The sequence below is a fragment of the Marmota monax genome, unplaced genomic scaffold (genome assembly GCF_021218885.2).
Source record: "Marmota monax isolate L192 unplaced genomic scaffold, Marmota_monax_Labrador192_F-V1.1 WCK01_AAM20220418_F8-fsc00165, whole genome shotgun sequence".
NCBI lineage: Eukaryota > Metazoa > Chordata > Mammalia > Rodentia > Sciuridae > Marmota > Marmota monax.
In genome coordinates this window covers 967,591-987,265 of record NW_026693851.1, presented here as the reverse complement: position 1 = coordinate 987,265, position 19,675 = coordinate 967,591, and the positions used below count along the sequence as shown (strand labels likewise).

The following is a 19,675-nucleotide window of genomic DNA, read 5'->3' as shown; positions in this document are numbered from 1 at the left end:
AATTATTTGCTGCCTTCTACTGCTTTGGATGTTGATTTGTTCTTCTTTTTCTAGAATCTTGAGATGTAATGTTAGGTCATTTATTTGTTGACTTTTTCTTCTTTTAAGGAACAAACTCCATGCAATGAACTTTCCCTCTTAGTAGTTCCTTATGTGTGTCCCAGAGTTTCCCAGAGATTTTGATATGTTGTATCAGTGTTCTCATTTACCTCTAAGAATTTTTTAATCTCCTCTTTGATGTCTTTTGCAACCCATTGTTCATTCAGTAGCATATTATGTAGTCTCCAAGTGTTGAAGTAGCTTTTATTTTTTATTTTATCATTGATTTCTAATTTTATTCCATTATGTTCTGATAGAATGTAGGGTAGTATCTCTACTTTTTGTATTTGCTAAGAGTTGCTTTGTGGCATAATATATAGTTTGTTTTAGAGAAGGATCCATGTGCTGCTGAGAAGACAGTGTATTCACTGTTGATGGATGAAATAATTTATATATGTCTGTTAAGTCTAAGTTATAGATTATATTATTGATTTCTATAGTTTCTTTGTTTAGCTTTTGTTTGGAAGATCTATCCGGTGGTGAAAGAGGTATGTTAAAGTCACCCAAGATTATTGTGTTGTGGTCTATTTGACTCTTGAACTTGAGAAGAGTTTGTTTAATATACATAGATGCTCCATTGTTTGGGGCATATATATTTATAATTGTTATGTCTTGTTGATGTATGGTTCCCTTAAGCAGTATGAAATGTTCTTCTTTATCCCTGTTGATTAACTTTGGCTTGAAGTCTACTTTATTTGATATGAGAATGGAAATGCCTACCTGTTTCTGCAGTCCATGTGAGTGGCATGTTTTTTCTCAACCTTTCACCTTCAGTTCTGTGGATGTCTTTTCCTATCAGAGGAATCTCTCGAAGGCAACATATTGTTGGGTATTTTTTTTAAATCCAATCTGCTAGTCTATGTCTTTTAATTGGTGAATTTAAGCCATTAACATTCAGAGTTATTATTGAGACATGATTTGTATTCCCTGTCATTTTTTATTATTTTTGGTTATTTAACTTGACTTGGTTTCTCTTTTGATTGTTTTTTTCCTTCAGTGTTATATCTCCCTTTTCTGATTTTCATTGTTGTATTCATTTCCTCTTCATGGAATATTTTGCTAAGGGTGCTCTGTGTGCAGGCTTTTCAGTTGCAATTTTTTTTAACTTTTGTTTATCATGGAAGGTTTTTATTTCATCATCAAATCTAAAGCTTAGTTTTGCAGGATATAAGATTCTTGGTTGGCATCCATTTTCTTTCAAAGCTTGGTATATGTTTTTCCAGGATCTTCTAGGTTTCAGGGTCTGGGTTGAAAAATCTGCAGATATCCTAATTGTTTTCCCACTATTTGTAATCTGATTCCTTTCTCTTGTGGCTTTTAAAATTCTATCCTTATTCTGTTTGCTAGGTATTTTCATTATAATGTGTCAGTGGGTGTAGATCTGTTATAATTTTGTACATTTGGTGTCCTGTAAGCCTCTGGCATTTGATTTTCCAATTCATTCTTCATATTTGGGAAATATTCAGATATTATTTCATTGAAGAGATTGCGCATTTCTTTGGTTTGAATCTCTGTGCCTTCCTCTATCCCAATAACTTTTATATTTGGTCTTTTGATATTATCCCAGAATTTTTATATGTTCTGTTCATGGTTTCTTACCATCTTCACTGTGGCCAACTTTATTTTCAAGATTGTATATTTTGTCTTTATTATTAGATGTTCTATCTTCCAAGTGACCTAGTCTGTTGGTGATGCTTTCTACTAAGTTTTCTATTTTGTTTGTTGTTTCCTTCATTTCAAGGATTTCTGATTGTTCTTGTTTAGAATATCTTTTTCTTGATACCTCTTTGTTGGTGTGATCAATGGTTCCCTGTATTTGCTCCCTTATCTCTTTGTTGGTCTGATCAATGGTTGCCTGCATTTTCTCTCTTATCTCTATGTTGGAGTGATCAATTTTTGCCTCTATCTGCTCACTTAGGTCAATCTTTAATTCATAGGTCATTTTAATTATGTACATTCCTGTTGAGAGCCACAGCCGAAGGGGCCCCAGCAAACTTCCAGCTGCTTCCAGCAAGCTTCCAGCTGCCGGCTGATGATTGGCTCACAGCCGCCCCAGCAACATCTAGCTGATTAGCTCCTCGACCCCAGCAACATCTAGCTGATTGGCTCCTCTGCGGTGATGCTCATTGGGCTGTTTCCCTGCCCTTTCAGACCACGGAGCTGCTCATTGGGGGACTTTTTTGGCTCCGCCCACGTGACCCAGCCAATCGGCCTCAAGAGCAGGAGGATTGTGGGAGGTGGAGAGAAGCTGGTGTGGGAGAGAGAGGCTTGTGGAAAGCCGGTGGTGGCAGTTGAGGCTCTGAGGGTTTTTCCTGAGAGGCTGTTTTGTTTGGCGTGTGTGGTTCTAAAAATAAAGTTAGTTTCTTTTGACAAGTGGCTCCTGATTGTGCCCAGCCAGACTGCGGCACATTCCTAATTCCTTATTTGACGTTTCATCAATTGCACTGTCCATGGGTTCTATTGTTGTAGTATCTCGGTTTGTTTGGGTCACTTTCCTCCCTTGTTTTTTCACGGTGTCTATGTGTCTTCCTTTCTTGCAGTGAGGATCTGAGGTATTACAGTTTCTACCCTATCTTATAGTGTCACTGCAGATTACCTGTACCTCACCTTCGTGTTGGGCTTCTAGACCCCGGCCAGTGACCCATGATAAATGCTACTGCAACTAAAGTGGTGGTAGCAATAGCAGAGATAACTCAAGATAGCAGTAGGAGTGTCCCAAGGTGGATGCAATCACTTTCAGAGATGAAGCTGAATGCGGGAGATGGCTGAATGGGTGACCTAGAGGCATATGCAGCTGCCTCCAGGCCCTGTCTATTGTCCCAAGGTAGAGGCTACTGTGTGGAGAGGGCTGTGGTGATGGCTGCAGTGTCCCAAGATGGAGTCGTGGGTCTGCAGGTCAGTGGGGGAGGGGATGGTCCTGGGACTAATATTGGCCTTGGCTCTAGCACAGGTCAGCAGGGCTGTCCAAGGTCTGGGGCTGGGCTCCAGCATGGGTCTGTGGGTCAGAGGGGTGGTCTTTGTCTTCTATTTTGTACAGTTGGTCTTCATATCTGTTTTGGTTCAATATCATGCCTTTTTGTTATTATAGTTCTATAGTATAATTTAAGGTCTGGTATTATGATGCCTCCTGCTTCACCTTTCTTGCTGAGGATTACTTTAGCTATTCTGGGTCTCTTATTTTTACAAATAAGTTTCATGACTGCTCTTTCTATTTCAATGAAGAATGTCATCAGAACCTCAAATAGGAATTGCATTACAGATGTATAGGCTTTTGGTAGTATGGCCATTTTATTGATTCTGCCCATCTAAGAGCATGGGAGATCTTTCCATCTTTTAAGGACTCCTTTAATTTCTTTTTAAAAAATATTTATTGTTTTTAATTATAGGTATACACAATGTCTTTATTTTACTTTATGTGGTGCTGAGGATCAAACCCAGTGCCTCACTCATGCTAGGCGAGGACTCTACCTCTGAGTCACAACCCCAGCCCCTAATTTCTTTATTTAGTGTTCTGTAGTTTTCATTGTAGAGGTCTTTCATCTCTTTTGTTAGATTGATTCCCAAATATTTAATTTTCTTTGAGGCTATTGTGAATGGGATAGTTTTCCTAATTTTCTTCTGTTGATTCATCACTGATGTATAGAAATGAAAGTGATTTATGGGTGTTAATTTTATATCATGCTACTTTGCTGAATTCATTTATGAATTTAAGTTTAATTAGAAGTTTTCTAGTGGCATTTATTGGGTCTTCTAGAGACCATTAAAAATATTTTGTAAATGATTGTTCTGGTGCTTTCAAGGAATTATTTGGAAATTTTTATTTTATTAATATGAGATTATATTATATATACCACTTTCATATTTCAAGTCCTAGAATACAGAGTTCAGAAGTATTACTTTCCATATCAATGTTCCTATAGAATTATGCCAAAAATTGGTTCTCTCTAAAAGCTTGTAACTGAATTTTCATTACATAATAGGTTCTCTTGAACCTTACTCTTCACTATCCCTCATTTTGTATTATTCACATTATTATTTTTATACTTTATTAATTTCTGCTTATGTCCTATTGTTTTTCCAAACCTCATTCTGACTTGATTCACATATCTCCTTTCAAGATATTTTTGTGAGATAAAAACATTGAGAAAAAAATAAAATTAAGTCTTTCTGTTTTGGCATGTAGTATGTTTTTCTCATTACTTCAGAAGTACATGCTTATACATGCTTATTTTTATTCATAGTCTCTTTGGTTGAAAACCATTCTAATGCTTTATCATATAGGTCCTTTGGAATAAAAAGGAAAAAAAAGGTTTAAGGGCAATAAATGCTAGTTTTAGAGCTCTTTGATTTTTGAGATCCAGTAGTCAACTGGATGACAGGTAAAAAGTTTTTTGTTTTTTTTTTCCAAATGACAGTTCCAACGAACAACCAAAATAAACCTCTGTGTGATTTATAAAATTGTCCTTTTCATTGCTTGCCCTGATAGTAATATCTTAAAATTCATGTTGACCTATGCATTTTATATGGATATATGATAATTCTCAATGCCATTTTTCAACCACTTGGCTAATTGTTTTTGAAAAAAATGAGTGAAAAGTCCTTTATGTAGTATATATTATATTTTAAATATTACAAGAGGTTATAATTTTGAATTTGTAAATGCCAACATAGTTTATATTTTGTATTTAAGAAATAGATTTGTCTCTCCTTTGAAATTTAGACTAATGACCTAAATTCATGTGCCTTATATTTGATGATTTGTAAATAAGCTATTTTAAGATAACTTTGGTTATAGTACCTGTGAAATGCAATTCTAATATGACTGGTGTTTGTTAACCTAAAACCTAAATTTTAGTTCCCAAAAAGAATTGTTTTTTTTTTTTTTTTTGTGGATAGTACCTAACTAATCTCACTAATGAAGAAAAAGGCCCTGACCTTAAAAACAAACAGACCACTGATCTAGTAACTAGAGTTTTAAAGACTTCAGAAAGCTCCCTTAAATAGTTGTTAAGTTTTAATTGAGCATAGATCTGGTTTGTATCAGATTATCCAAGATTTTCCTAACTTTGATAGAATCACAGCTATAATTCATTATTATTTTGCCATTTGAAAGAAGAATCCTAAGTTTTCAGTTACAGTGATACAAAATTACATTCTTAGCTTGTGCCTTTTACATACACCTCCCTTTATTTTTACAAACCTAGTTTATTTTCTTCTTGTTAGTTAGAAATACAAACTTTTTTTCATAGTTGTTGATTCCCTATGGCTAAAGAATAGAATATCATCCTTGTTTTATTCTTTAGAAAGGAAATTTTCTACACCTTACAAATGATGCTTCAAAGACTTCATTAAAAATTACTCTGACATTCTTCATTCTTATTGAAGCTTGCCATTTTTGAAAAAGAAAGTATCGGATGAAATAACTTATGCGGAAGATACTGCAATATCAATTGCTCTTCTGGGTAAGTTCCCTAAGCTAGAAGGGTATAACATATGACAGTCCCTACTGACAAAAAAAGGTACTGTCTGTTTTGACTAGCTTTCACTTAATGTGTTTCTTCTCTGTATCTGGGTTCTTATTTTCTAGTTGGAATTTAATCATAGTTTGCTTGTTTATATTCTGGTATTATTTTCTACTCAGGTGTTTCATGATACCAACAAAATGTTCTATTCCTTAAAAGCAAAGCCTGGAGGATACTTTGTTGTGCTTACTTGACTTTGTGTTATTTAGTTTGATGATTTTTTAAAAACTTTGTTTGTTAATCAGCAAAGTGTTTTAGTCAGATTTCTGGCTCCATCCCTCAGAGCTCGAGGTATGACTGAACATCAAGGCAGAAGAGTATGGTAGAGGGAAGTAGCTCACATGATGATCAGAGAGCAGAGAGACTCTACCCACTAGATATAAAATATATACCCCCAAGGCATGCCTGCAGGGACCCACCTTTTTCAGCCATACCCTAACCATCTTTGGTTACTTCTCAGTTAATCCTATCAGGGGATTAATCACTGATTGGGTTAAGGCTCTTATAACCCAGTCATTTCACCTCTGAATGTTCTTGCATTGTCCCACACATGACCTTTTAGGGGATACCTCATACCCAAACCATAACAACAACAAAAAATGTTCCCTTTTATCAGTAATCACAAAAATATTTTCAATTCATACTGAATTTCTAGAATTGCTAAGCAGTAAAATTTTAAATGAAATAATAAAATAGTAGAATATTACAGACTTTTAAATAATGCACATATAGATGTGAGAGTTGTATTTTGTACACAGAAATATGAAAAAAAATCATAAAAGAGTTGGCATTTATATCTGGATTATTGCTTAACTTTTCTAGAGAAAGAAAATAACTTCCTAGGAAATAAGATCAACAAAATACTGGCTCTTTGATTCATCCCCTGAGACAGGAGAACATGTTTCCAAAATACATCCTACATTAAGTTTGTACTTATTAATTTAGGTCTTTATTTCTAAAGAAGAAATAAAAAATAAACCATTGACTCAGTAATTTTTAAAGGATTTTGCTGAAGTTATATTCTCAGCATTATATTATCCATATAGAAAGACTTCAGAGATTCAGTTGCAATGAGCAAAACACATATTTATTTTTGATGTTATTTTGTTTTATTTTAACGTTTTGTTTTTTAGTATAGTATTTTTGTTTATTTTGTTTTATGCCAAAATATGTTTCATAGACTTCATCTCTAGTTACTTTGGGACAACTACTTAGAATTCACTTCCTCTTTGGTGCAAAGTAGATAAAAGTGTCATAGAGATTACATTTAGCATGAGGCTCTGAAGAGGACTTTAAGAAGCAGTCAGGCTGAGAAATAATGGGAAATTTTTATGCTGTGAATCTCTGTCACCAGTAGAAATTTTACAAATTTTACGATGGGAATCTAACCCAAAAGAGGACATGGCAGTATTAACAGATAAAAGCATGTATTATATAGGATGTTTGTTGGTAACATTATTTTTAAAATGTTCCTGTTGTCCTTATTATTTAAAAATATTACCTCTAAGAGTGTTGGCAGATATTCATATGATAAATACATGGCCCATTCCTTTTTGTCAGCCCACTCTTTGCTTAATGACAGTCTACCAACAGAACACATTACTGTTTCATATGAGGGCAGTGTAAATTCTTCATTAATTATGAACTTCCTTCACTGTTTATTTACTCTACGGCTCTTCTGTACCTTATTTGTAAATTGCTAGAAACATGAGTTTAAACTAAAAAAGTTGTATAAAGCATTGAACAGAGGCTAGTCATGATTGTTACTAAGAGTTTCTAGTTTCTACTACAGACTAGTAAGTTATATTACATTTTCTTCTAAATGGTATATAGATATATGTGATTCAGAATCAGGATTCTGGAAATGCATAAGGGAAGAAGCTAGTATTCTGCCCAATAATGATAAAACAGGAAGTTGTGAGAAAAGATCTAAATTTACAGGAACTAAAAAGGTGGAGAAACAGATGGGGGAAAAAAACAATATTTCCCATAAAGTTGCATGTTTGGGTAGTTTTGTTGGAAAAGTTTTGTTGTTCCTCTTGTCTACAAATTTTCAAAACCTCAATAGTGACTTTTCTAACTCCAAGATAAAGGTCCAGAACATAAAATTAATGTAAAATCTTGACATTTTTAAAGTGATATTTTTGCAAACATATTCTGAAGCAAGGGTGAGGCTTTCCTTTGTGCCTCTCCTTTTGTCTCCTTGTTTTTTTCACCCTCTGACCACCTCTAGATATGCATATTATGCAAGACCTAATGAAAAACCTAACCCAAAACTCAAGGATACTTTATCAATTTTTTGTTCTCAGAGTATCCAACTAGATCTGATTTAATCCTAAAACTGATACTAAGGAATCCAGTTGTCTTCAGGCATCCAGAGCATATGACTCTTCAGCAGAGTTCCTCAGATTATCTTCATATTCCCTTGGATATCATACATATAAGACTTCAATGGAGTAAATGCAATCTAGTTTGAATTACTGTATGGACTAAGGCCAATTCAGTAGTAGTTTAGATATGACTAAAGAGAACCCCCTCCCCAGTCCAGATAACTGGAACATAAAACTATACTGCCAGTTATATAAACATATAGCCCATACAATTATATTAAAAGTACATAATGCTTGATGATGATAATAAATTGCTGTTACAGTTTGTGTAGTTGCTATATCTTTTTATCATTTACAGTATACTCTCTACTTATTAGAAAAAAAGCTGTAAAACAGAATACTATGTTATACTGGTAGCAACCTCCTACATCTCATGTTTAGCATATCTCTTGATTGCACCATTTTCTCTTGTGCTTGATTTAATCTCATTCTTGTGGAAGGACATTATTATGTTCACATAATAATGAACTGCCTAACAACACATTTCACAGAACATATTCCCATCATCAAGTGATGCATGACCATGTGTGTTTGTGTGTATAAAATTACAGGATCCAGTTTTAATCTCTGATCTAAATAATTGTAATATTAACATTTTATGCTCAAGTTTTCAAGTAAAATATAACAATGTTATTATATAGAATTCATTTATCCTTCTGGCAGGTGACTTAATGAAAATACCAAGTTCTGAATTGAGGATACAAATTTGTAAGTGTATCGTTGACTTTTATCATGCAGAACCAAAGAAGCATATTCCAGGTGAAGTTTTCAATGATCTTTTAATAATAACTTGTATATTTAGAAAACAGAAAATTCTCTTACTTCTCTCTAAACTTCAAAGACACAGTGGGCTCACAAATGCAACGCATTTTAAACATAACTTTTTTGTAGTCTTGACCTCGTTCATCATCTTAAAAATTATATATGTATTTTTTCCAGTTTTTGGATTTGAATAAGATTTTTATGTTTATTTATTTACATAAACAAATAAATTTATATAAATACTTATAATATGGTTTGTAAAATCATACCCATAAGTATAATTATTTATATTAATATAATTATTATAATCATTAATTTTACTTAATGCTAATAAAATTATTACTTAATATCCTTAATAAAAATATTTTCTCTTACATATTTTTAAATTAATCATAATATCTATCAACCCATTCTCCACCATGTTTGTGAAGAGTATATATGTACGTATGTCACAGCTAAGGGATTTTAATACATAACGGTAAAATGAACCACACTAAAATGGATGGTATCAAGTCAGAGGACACTTGAATTGTGCAGATGTAATTTTATTTAAGACATACTTCTTCATAGCTTGTATAACTTATTGTCAATCTACTCAGGGAGAGAAGATATAAATATACTTTTAAAGTTACATATTCTTTAATATATATAGAAATAAGAGCCTTTGGTAGTTCAAATGGGCTACCAAATTTGTGGTATATTGGCTACTAAAACCCACAGGAACCATAAATATAGTTTTGGAATTCATCCAAATAGAAATGAAAATGGAAGCCATCAAAGTGGTTGAGTTTGGAGAGATATAAAGTATATAAACAGTAAGAGACCAAGAATGACATCATTGAGAGTGCCTGGAATGAGGTTTGGAAAAAATGAACCAAAGAAATTGGATAGGGAACTGGAAGGAATAAAACCTAAAGACTGCCATGTCTTGAGTATCAATGAATGGAATGTTTGGTGAAGAAACAAGTGGTTTCAGTGTCAAATGCTGACAAGGCCTTTGTGATGGAAGACAGAATGACTAAATTGAAATGATATCTAAAGAATTATAGTTAATATTTGACAAGTCTGTTTACATAAAGTTGCAAAGGCAGTTGCAGGATTGAAGTATGAGAGGATTGTGAGAACCGAGGCAGTGTGTTTGAGAATGAGGGAATAGAGGCGGTTCATGAATACAGACTTATATTTTAAATTCCAAAGGTGAAGAGGAAGAAGGTTAATGGAGAACAGCCCAACTGATAGCAAAGTCAAAGAAGAGTTACTTGGGTTTTACATTTTTTTAGGATGGGAGAAATGAAGTTTGTAGGGTAATGAAGCTAGTAAGTGGGAAAATGGGAAGGCAAAATTCTTAAGGAAAGCATGAGAAGATGAAATTAGGACACAAGCTTAGAGTTCTCCTTAGCAAAATATAGATACCCTTTAAAGAAAGGAAGATAATGCTGCACAAGTGAAAACAGAGTTGTTGAGTTACACAGAGTGAGCTTAGTTTAATTTGATAAAACTCTGAAAAGTTTGAAGTTGTGAATGGCACTTTCACTAACATCTCACAGTTGCTTTCGAATGGTGAACATGATTGGGCATCTGGGACCACAGCTGGAAAGTCTGCAGTATAACTGCTGGAAGAGAAATAGCTCTGGAGATAGGAATCAAGTCTGTGAGCCTTAATTTTACTAGTGAAAACATTCAGTATTTGTTTTCATGCTATTTTCCTTCACAGAAAGTTGTATCTACTGACAAATATAAAAAAAAATATCATTCCTTTTTAGAACTTAATACATGCTTCCAAAATTTGTGTCTCATTTCAAATGCAAAATTAGAAATTATCAAGATATGGCCCTTAGGCCCAAACTGGACTACTGCCAATAAAATGCTATTGGAACACAGTCATATACATTTATTGTTCATGGCTGTCTTTTTACTACAACATGCTAGAGTCAAATAGTTGAGACAGAAACCTTATAACTTTAAAAGTTTAAAATACATACAATCTGATCCTTTACAGAAAAAATTCCCATTTCTATGCTATACAGTTTTTATTTCTATGCTATACAATTTTAAATGCCATATACATTCATTTTAAAATATTTTTATTTTTTAATATTGTTGAATGATAAATGTTCATTTGTCTTAATGAATCTTATGTAAAATAACATACATATTTGCTAACTGATTGTGTCAGGTTACCAACAAGCCAGTTCATCATACAAGATTAAAATGGCTGAAGTTGGAGGATTGGCAAAAACAATGGTTCAGTCAATGACCTTGCTTGAAAATCAACTTGTTGAGAAACTTTGGGTCCTTAAAGTTCTGCAGCATCTTTCAACTTCTGGTTTGTACAGTATTATTAAATGTGAATGATTGATTCATTGTCATTTTTTTATCCATCTAACAATGTTAAGACTTCACATTATAAGTAATTTTTGAAATTTATTTTCAGAAGTCAATTGTACTTTAATGATGAAAGCACAGGCAGCCAGTGGAATTTGTGTTCACCTCAATGACCCAGATCCCTCTGGACAGCTTCTATTTCGTTCTTCAGAAATACTTTGGAACTTACTGGAAAAGTCTTCAAAAGAAGAAATCATACAACAGCTTAGTAATTTGGAATGTTTGCTGTAAGTATACGTGGCTAATAGGAATGTTGTTTAATCTTAATAGTCAATGATATGACTAACATCTTTGAATCTGTATTCAATTAAGTTTTTGATTTCTCTAATAGCTGTGTTTCAAGATACTTTTTTTGTGTACAATTGTATAAATGAATCTCCACAATAAAAATTTCATGCTTTTCTATGTGGGAGGCTCTTAAAGTAGCTTGTTAAGGCCACATTATGCCTTTGCAGATATAAAAATTAAAATGAGATATTAGACATTTAGAATTATTTCACATATTCACTCTTACAGAATGCTTACTATCTTCCAGGTCCTGCAATAAAAATTGGCAACAAATGTGAGTTAGCTTTTAAGTTGCTGGGGTTATGGCTCAGTGGTTGAGAGCCTCTGGGTTCAATCCTCAATACTAAAAAAAAAAAAAAAAAAAAAAAAAAAGTTACATTATGCTAGAACAACAAGTAAATAGGCAACTAAAAGAAAGTGTAATGTTAGGAAAGAGATTATCACAGGGTAGTACATATACCTTTAAAAGAAGGTGAATTAGCATATCTGAAGGTGAAATACCAACTGACTTAAGCAATATAGGATATTTATGGGCTCAAGTAACTACAAAATGAAAGGATAAAACTAGTTTCATTCCAGGTGCATGCCAGTGGCTCAGGAGGCTGAGGCAGGAGGATTGGATTGCAAGTTCAAGACAGTCTCAGCAATTTAGTAAAGCCCTAAGGAACTCAGTGAAACTCTATCTCAAATTAAAATATTAAAAAAGCCTGGGGATGTGGCTCAGTGGTTGAGCACCCCTTGGTTCAATCTCTGGTACTACTACTAATAATAGTTTCATGTGCAACATTATTCAAAGCTCAGCAGAATCAGGATGTGATCCTTCTTTATCTCTCTGAGTTATCTTCCATTGTATTGACTTTGTCCCAGGCTCCACATGGTGAGACCTAAGAAGTGAAAGTTTATAACATCTCAACCCCAAACCAAGCACAAAAGGAGCCTTGCTATGAAAAAGCTCAAAGAAGTCTTCAAATTGAGTCAATGTTGGCCCTGATTGGTTTAATATTGGCCAGTGCCCATTCCAGAGTGAATTATCAATGCCACAGATCAGGAATGCTCTGACTGGCTAAAAGGCAGCTGGAGGGAGCATCACAAAGCCAAAAGTTGGGCATGAGTTAATGACTAAACAAAAATAAGTATACTTTTATTAAAAGCTCAAATTTAGTTCCAAGAGACAAAACAAGTGTCTACTGAGAGAGAACCTGACCCAGACTTGAAGAATTAATAAATACTTTCTAATAAACCATGATCCAATATCTGAATGATAAATAGAAATTGGCAAACACAGAAAAAATATGCATACAGAGATCATCCTAGATGGGTAAACAGAACTGAAAACAGAATTTAGCAAAATAAAAAATCTGAAAGAAATTCATTATGGCAAGAGCAGAAAGAAAGGGTAAAACAGTGAGGAATGAGAATGAGGCTAACAAGGTCACCAGGGACATAACAGGAAAGACCTGATAAGCTTTGTTAAGGAGAGTAGGACTTTAGCCTAAGAACAAAGAGAAGCCTTTAAGTGGTTTTTTAAAAGACTTTTAATAGTTTTAACTTGACATGATTAAATCTTTTAGAGCAGTCTCTTTGACAATCTTGTATAAATTGGATTAGTGGATTCTTATCTGGTATACAAAGAAATAGAAGCAGATTGGAAATTGTGGGAAAGATTAGAAATACTTGGAAATGAATAGTATGATATAAAAATAAGATTTGTTATAAACATAGTATTTCCATTGGAAAATGTGTTTTTGTTCAGGCTACTGTAATAAATTGTCACAGAGTGAGTCACTTATAAACAACCATAATTTATTTCTCACAGCTCAGAGTGTCAGCATAGGTAAGATCTGGTGAGGATGTACGTCCAGGTTCAGACTACTACAGACTGTCTCCTCACATGGAAGAAAGAGCAAGAGAGTACTCTGGGATTGACTCTCATGGCGTAATGACCTCCCAAAGGCACCACCTCCTCCTACCATCATATTGGGGATTAGCATTTTTAACATGAATTTTGAGGACCACAAACATGTTGTTCATATAATATTTTTTAAAAAATATTGTTTTAGCCAGGTGCAATGGCACACATCTTGTATTCCCAGTAATTTGGGAGTCTGAGACAGGAGAATTGCAAGTTCAAGACCAGCCTCAGCAACTTAGTGAGGCCCAGTCTCAAAATAAAAAAATAAAATAAAATATTGCTTTATTTTCTAGGACTTTGAAAGAAGTATTTAAAAATCTGTTTACAAGAGGTTTTAGTCATTATGATCGTCAGCTTAGAAATGATATATTAGTGATAACTACAATTATAGCTCAAAACCCTGGAGCACCAATGATTGTAAGTATAAGTCAATTGCATTAATTTTAACTGTGTAAGTGGCAGGCATATGGAAAGGGAATCTTGAATCATGTTGTGATATTTATGTATTTTGTTGAAGTACCAAGTTATAATGTTATCATGGTCACCACTATACTCTACCAATCCTTTGCATATCTTTGAAAGCTTGGGAATCTTCCTCATGTTTTATGGTGTGTACACAGATTTACCATTTATGATGTTTTCTTTCCTTCCTGTCCTGATATGTTTCTATTCGGCATCATTTCTTTCTCACTGGAAGAACTTACTTTAGTATTTCATATGGTACAAATATGTTGGCTGCCATCAACAGAGTCTCTTAGTTTCCTTTTATCTGAAAATATCTTTAGGGGCTGGAGGAATAGCTCAGGAGTAGGGTGCTAGCAAGCAAGCCTGGGTAAATGACAGTTCAAATCCCAATTCAACTCTTCTATCTGTGTGGGATGCTTAAGAAATCTCTGCACTTGTATGGTTCAGGCATGAGCTAAAGATTTGGGAAGAGTTTATACACAAAATTTGAGGTTCCTGCCTCTCTGACTCTGATCACTCCTTTCACCCTTCAGTGGCTGTGGTTGCCTCTTTCTTCTGATTCTCTCAGGCCACAGGTTTATTCTGAATGGGAGAATCCTCCAGGTGCAGAATAGGGCCTGCTTTCATGCTAAAAGTCATCTAAAAGGGGATATGGGTAGAAATTTACACAGTACTATTACCTTCTTCAGAGTACTAACTTCCTTTCAATGTTGGTTTGCTCTTGGCTATGAGATCTTTTTATTGTTGTTAAAGTTTATAATTGTTAACTGCAGGAGGATTTGTCAGGAACTACTTGATCATACCAGACACTGAGCCTCCCCATATTTTATTTTATTTGTTTCTTCAAACACTTATTTTTTAGAAGTAGTTGGACACAATATTTTATTTATATTTTTATGTGGTGCTGAGGATCGAACCCAGGGCCTCACACATGCTAGACCAGTGCTCTATCGCCCAGCCACAATCCCAGCCCCTCCCATATTTTATAATGTAAAAAATTATTGAATGGTTGAAATTCTGAAATAGAATCTTTGTCAACAACATTCACACATCTGTAAATTTTATGTCAAGGAATTGGCTTGAAGGCCTCAACACCCTTATCAGTAGACATCAAATGTTCCCGATATAAAAGAGGAGACATAGGGGCACTAGGGCTGAGGTTCAGCAGTAGTGCACTTTCCTGGCATGTGTGAGGCACTGGGTTTGATTCTCAGCACCGCATATATATAAATAAAGTAAACGTCTATCAACAACTAAAAAAAATTTTTTTAAAGATGAGTTATGGAATTCATACTGTGCAAATGGGCAAACACAGTCCCTTTTCATCTTTCTGCTTGTTTTATGTATTGATTTGGGGAACTTTAGAACCTACAGAGCATCATAATTAAGGTTGCAATCTGATAAATGTCTAGATAAGTATCTTTATCTAGAGGACACTGGTCAATCAGTAAGTTTTCATCATTGTCCTTATAAACATTCTTGTGAGTTTCATAAACATGAATCAGAGTAATAGCATCCTCATATTTAAAGAAATCATATGGATCTTAAAGTAGTAAGAACATAAAGCTATAAGCTTAAAATCCCAGGGTTTGCCCTGTAAACTTTCCTAATATGTGAAGTTCAACTAGGTTATCACTGTCAGGAATTAGTTCCCTCACTATGAAATGTTTGCATTCTGGTCATTCTTCAGGGCTTTTCATGTTAAAATTAATTTTCCATGTTGAAAACTAATTTTATTACATATATATAATGAAAGTGAGAGTGGTTGGGACAGGATTATTTAAAAAGAGAAAGAAACTATTTAAAATAACTGGATTTTCCTCCCTTATTGTGTCAAATAAAGTGTTTTAGTCAGCTTTTTCACTGCAGTGTCTAAAGGACCTAACCAGAACAATTGTAAAGGAGGAAAGGTTTATTTAAGGGCTCAAGGTTTTAGTCAATACTCAAGGTCTTAGTCAAGGTCTTAATAGTCAATAGAAGGCCAGCTACATCACTTGGGGCTCGAGATGGAGGAAGAGTGTGGCAGAGGGAAGCAGCTCAGTGGTGATCAGGGAACAGAGAGAGAGACTCCAATGGTCAGATTCAAATATATACCCCAGAGCCACGCCCCCAATGAACTACATCCTCCAGCCACACCCACCTACAACCAGTTACCACTCAGTTTATCCTATTAAGGATTAATTCACTGATTAGGTTAAGATTATAGCTCAATCACTTCTCCAAACCTTGCATTGTCTCATGAGCTTTTGGTGTCACATATCCAAACTATAACAAAGGTATAGACAATTATAGAAGTAAAATAGGCCTAATATGTTTTGAGTTCTTACTAAGTTTTAAACTATATCTTGTAAAATATTCGTAGAATAACATAAAATACTTAAAACCTACAAAAGCAAGTTTAAATTAAGTAAATTGTAAATCTATCTAGCTACATTCTTTTTAATTTCTTACTTTCATTCCTAATGTTAATAGTACTTACAAATTCAAATGAATTACAGTAGGAGAAATTGATAAATATATTTAAATACTAGGTAAATATAGGCATCTGTATCTTATCTTCCATCCTGATTAATTCATCTTTCTGCTTGTTTTGTGTATTTGTATTAGGAATGTGGCTTTACCAGGGATTTGATACTATTTGCAACCTTTAATGAAGGTAAAACACATAAATCTTTAAACGTCTTGTAATTGCCTTGATGAATCTTTGTATATAATTTTACTCACTTTTGTTCCCCCTCACAGTTAAAAGTCAAAATCCTTTGGTAAAAGGCCTTAAGCTTTCTAATTCCTGTGAAGATTTTGAGTTGAAGAAATTGCTATTCAACATAATTGTGATCTTATGTAAAGATTTACCTACTGTACAGGTAAAGAGTAGTAAAAATAGGAAACTTAATAAAAATCATTTCATCTTATAGTATAACATTTTTAAAAAAGTCTTAAAAAATCCTTAACTTGGGGCTGAGGATGTGGCTCAAGTGGTAGCGCGCTCGCCTGGCGTGCGTGCGGCCCGGGTTCGATCCTCAGCACCACATGCAAACAAAGATGTTGTGTCCGCCTAAAACTAAAATAAATAAATTAAAAAAAAAATCCTTAACTTATATCTTTATCATAGAAAGTTAAAAAAAAACTTACTATCCTGAATTTCAGCTTCTAAACATTTCCTTTAATTATCTATTAATAAATAGCAAGTACCTCAATTTAGAAGTTAAGAGACTTACTATGTTTAGTTTTCCTGAACTAGAGAAATAAAATAAAAGAAGTTCATACAGACCCATCCAACCTAGTCTGGCTCTGGCCATAATGACAGAGAATCATTTAATGCTGAAGAAAATCGTTACCCTCTGTGATGCCAATATCAAATCTATGAACCTGCTTTTCACCACACAAGCCTAATATCTTTAGTTTTTGTTACTATCCATTAATTTATATTAACAATTTATTTCCTGTGTAACAAGATTATATAATTTAAAAAATACTGAAACTGAATTTCACTTCTGCCTTATCATCCTCTAGCTAGTGCCTTTGGCAAAACCCACCTTAACTTCATGAGATTTAGTTCCCCTTCTGTAAAAGAACCATCATAATATTCTGTCCTACTCATGGGGCTCTCGGGCGGTTAGGATGAAGGCTTTATAAACTATAAAGTGATAGAAAAATATATTACTAATAATTCTATTAGTTAAGTTACTGCATTAGATAAATTTTCTTTTAGTTCTAAAACTCTTTCAAGCTCTTTTTCTTTTCATGAAAAAGAAATAGGAATTCATTCTATCATTAATGATGTAATTGTGGTATAGTATAGAAGTTAATGCTTTTGTCAGGTGGACTCCCAGCTACCTGGGACCTAGAGAAATTAAATAATTATGTTCTTCAACAGGTGAGTTAGTTTCTCTAAATCCAGCTTCAGCATAGTGATAACACCTACCCCATAGAAGTATTATGAGGACTTAAATGAGCCTCAGCATTTTTTAGTTAATGTCACTTTGAGGAATATGCAAATACACATACACACACAGATGTTAGAAATTTTCAGAAAAAAATATTTTTATAATTATAACTTTATTGTTTGTATCAAAAATATATAGTGTGTAGAACCTACATATATTTTCTGAAATGTCAAATAGAAAATCATTCCATAAAATATGGTTCATTGTTATAGTAGAGGATTATATCATTGTTAAATGATAATATGAAGACAGTAAACAAAATTTATGTTATAGTTTACAAACCAAGTTGATTGAACAACATTTTATAGAAAAAAGAATCAAATAGCAGAAAGGTTATAATGAGGTTCTTAAAGCACTTTGTAAGCAATGGAATCAATTATTTTTTTTTATGTCATATACTTGTAGCCCAGTAATAATGATGATAATGTATACATTTCAAAAAAAATTCTCCACTTAATTCTAACAATAATGCTAGAACAGTTATCTCTGGTTTCTCAACTCTTAATCTTGCATACTCTTCATGTAAACTGTAAAGCAGATGAATTGGAGTTTAGAAAATTCATAATTGTTATGAAAAAAAAATTAATAGAATATTCCAAATTAATAGAGTATTAAATATAGCCTAGCATATAGTCTTTTATAGTCTTGTGAACTGTAAATATGCATTAAGTAGAGTCAGTTATAATATTAACTTTGTTGTCATTTTACAATATCTATGCATATTTTGTTTTTATCAAAACGTTAAATTCAATGAAATTTTAAAATACTAAGCATGCAATTAAGTATGGCTTGTGACTTGAGATTTGATAAAATGTTGGTGTTGGCATAAATTCTGGTATCTATGACTAAATATTAGCTCTAGTCATTATTTAAGACAAAAATTATTTATGCTAAACAACTGAATCTGAAGTCTTTCATTTGAGAGGTGAGGTGTAATTTAGTGGTGGAGCACTTGCTTGGCATGCACAAGGCCCTGGGTCCACTCCCTAACACAACAACAAAGTTTCCTTTGAAAGAAGGGAATGAGGAAAGAAATGTCAACAGTTTATTAATGCCCTATGTTTTTCTATTTGTATGGTTTTATTAGAATCAAGAGCTAAAGTACATATATGAGCAGCCTAGACAAAATATTAGTACATATATTATTGTCACCTAAAGAGTGCATACCTCAGAAAAGGGGATCCCAATCAACTGCTGTTACTGTTGAGGCTTTTGTTGTTATATTTTTGGAGTTTTTTAAATATCTGTCATAGATGTGATATTTGGAAAGGGATTATTTTGGAATTATCAATAAAACATCATATTTGAAATGTTTTATTTAATTTTCTTAGATTAAATAATGTTATTTGAGTTATACTTCTAACAAAGTTATCTTTTGCCCTTTCTCATAGCTATTAATTGATGGCAAAGTTGTTTTGGCTTTGTTCACCTATATTAAAAAGCCTGAGAAACACAAGATAATTGAATGGTCTGCAGCACAGCATGAAGAGTTACAACTGCATGCAATTGCCACTTTGTCATCAGTGGCTCCTTTATTAATAGAAGAATACATGTCATGCCAGGGAAATGCTCGAGTACTGGCATTTCTAGAATGGTGTGACAGTGAAGGTGAGTGGCCCTTCAGGAGTCCTGTCAAAGATCAAATCTACATATTTCACCTGTACTCTCAACATATTCATAGAAGAAACAATGAAGTTAATTAAAGTGAAGAGAAATAAAAATATATAGGTACATATTTTCAGAAAAATCCTGAGATTTCAAACTTGGACATTAGTAAAAGTCATAATGACAGTTGATACATACCTAAAAGAAATAAGACATATAATTTTTTTTAAATTTTTATATTCAAAACTATATTTCAGAAAGAGATAAATCCTGGTGATATTTTAATGCTTTCATTCAGTA

The 19,675-nt window shown here is 33.5% G+C and overlaps 1 protein-coding gene across 8 annotated transcripts in view; it reads left to right on the top strand.

The window, feature by feature from the left end:
* Steap2 (STEAP2 metalloreductase) overlaps positions 1 to 19,675 on the top strand; it is a 98,575-nt gene that overhangs the window by 56,351 nt on the left and 22,549 nt on the right. For 6 of the 8 annotated variants that reach the window (XR_009228460.1, XM_058585029.1, XM_058585028.1 and 3 more), the window contains 8 exons: positions 5,485 to 5,561; positions 8,675 to 8,770; positions 10,950 to 11,099; positions 11,208 to 11,385; positions 13,652 to 13,775; positions 16,431 to 16,479; positions 16,566 to 16,687; positions 19,162 to 19,378. Coding sequence is in view for 6 of the 8 variants with exons in the window: in XM_058585029.1 (XP_058441012.1) it covers positions 5,485 to 5,561; positions 8,675 to 8,770; positions 10,950 to 11,099; positions 11,208 to 11,385; positions 13,652 to 13,775; positions 16,431 to 16,479; positions 16,566 to 16,687; positions 19,162 to 19,378 (1,013 nt within the window). In the remaining 2 variants the exon portion in view is untranslated. Of the gene's footprint in view, positions 1 to 5,402; positions 5,562 to 8,674; positions 8,771 to 10,949; positions 11,100 to 11,207; positions 11,386 to 13,651; positions 13,776 to 16,430; positions 16,480 to 16,565; positions 16,688 to 19,161; positions 19,379 to 19,675 lie in introns of those variants that run through there. The other 2 variants (XM_058585030.1, XR_009228461.1) reach the window with 2 other exon arrangements.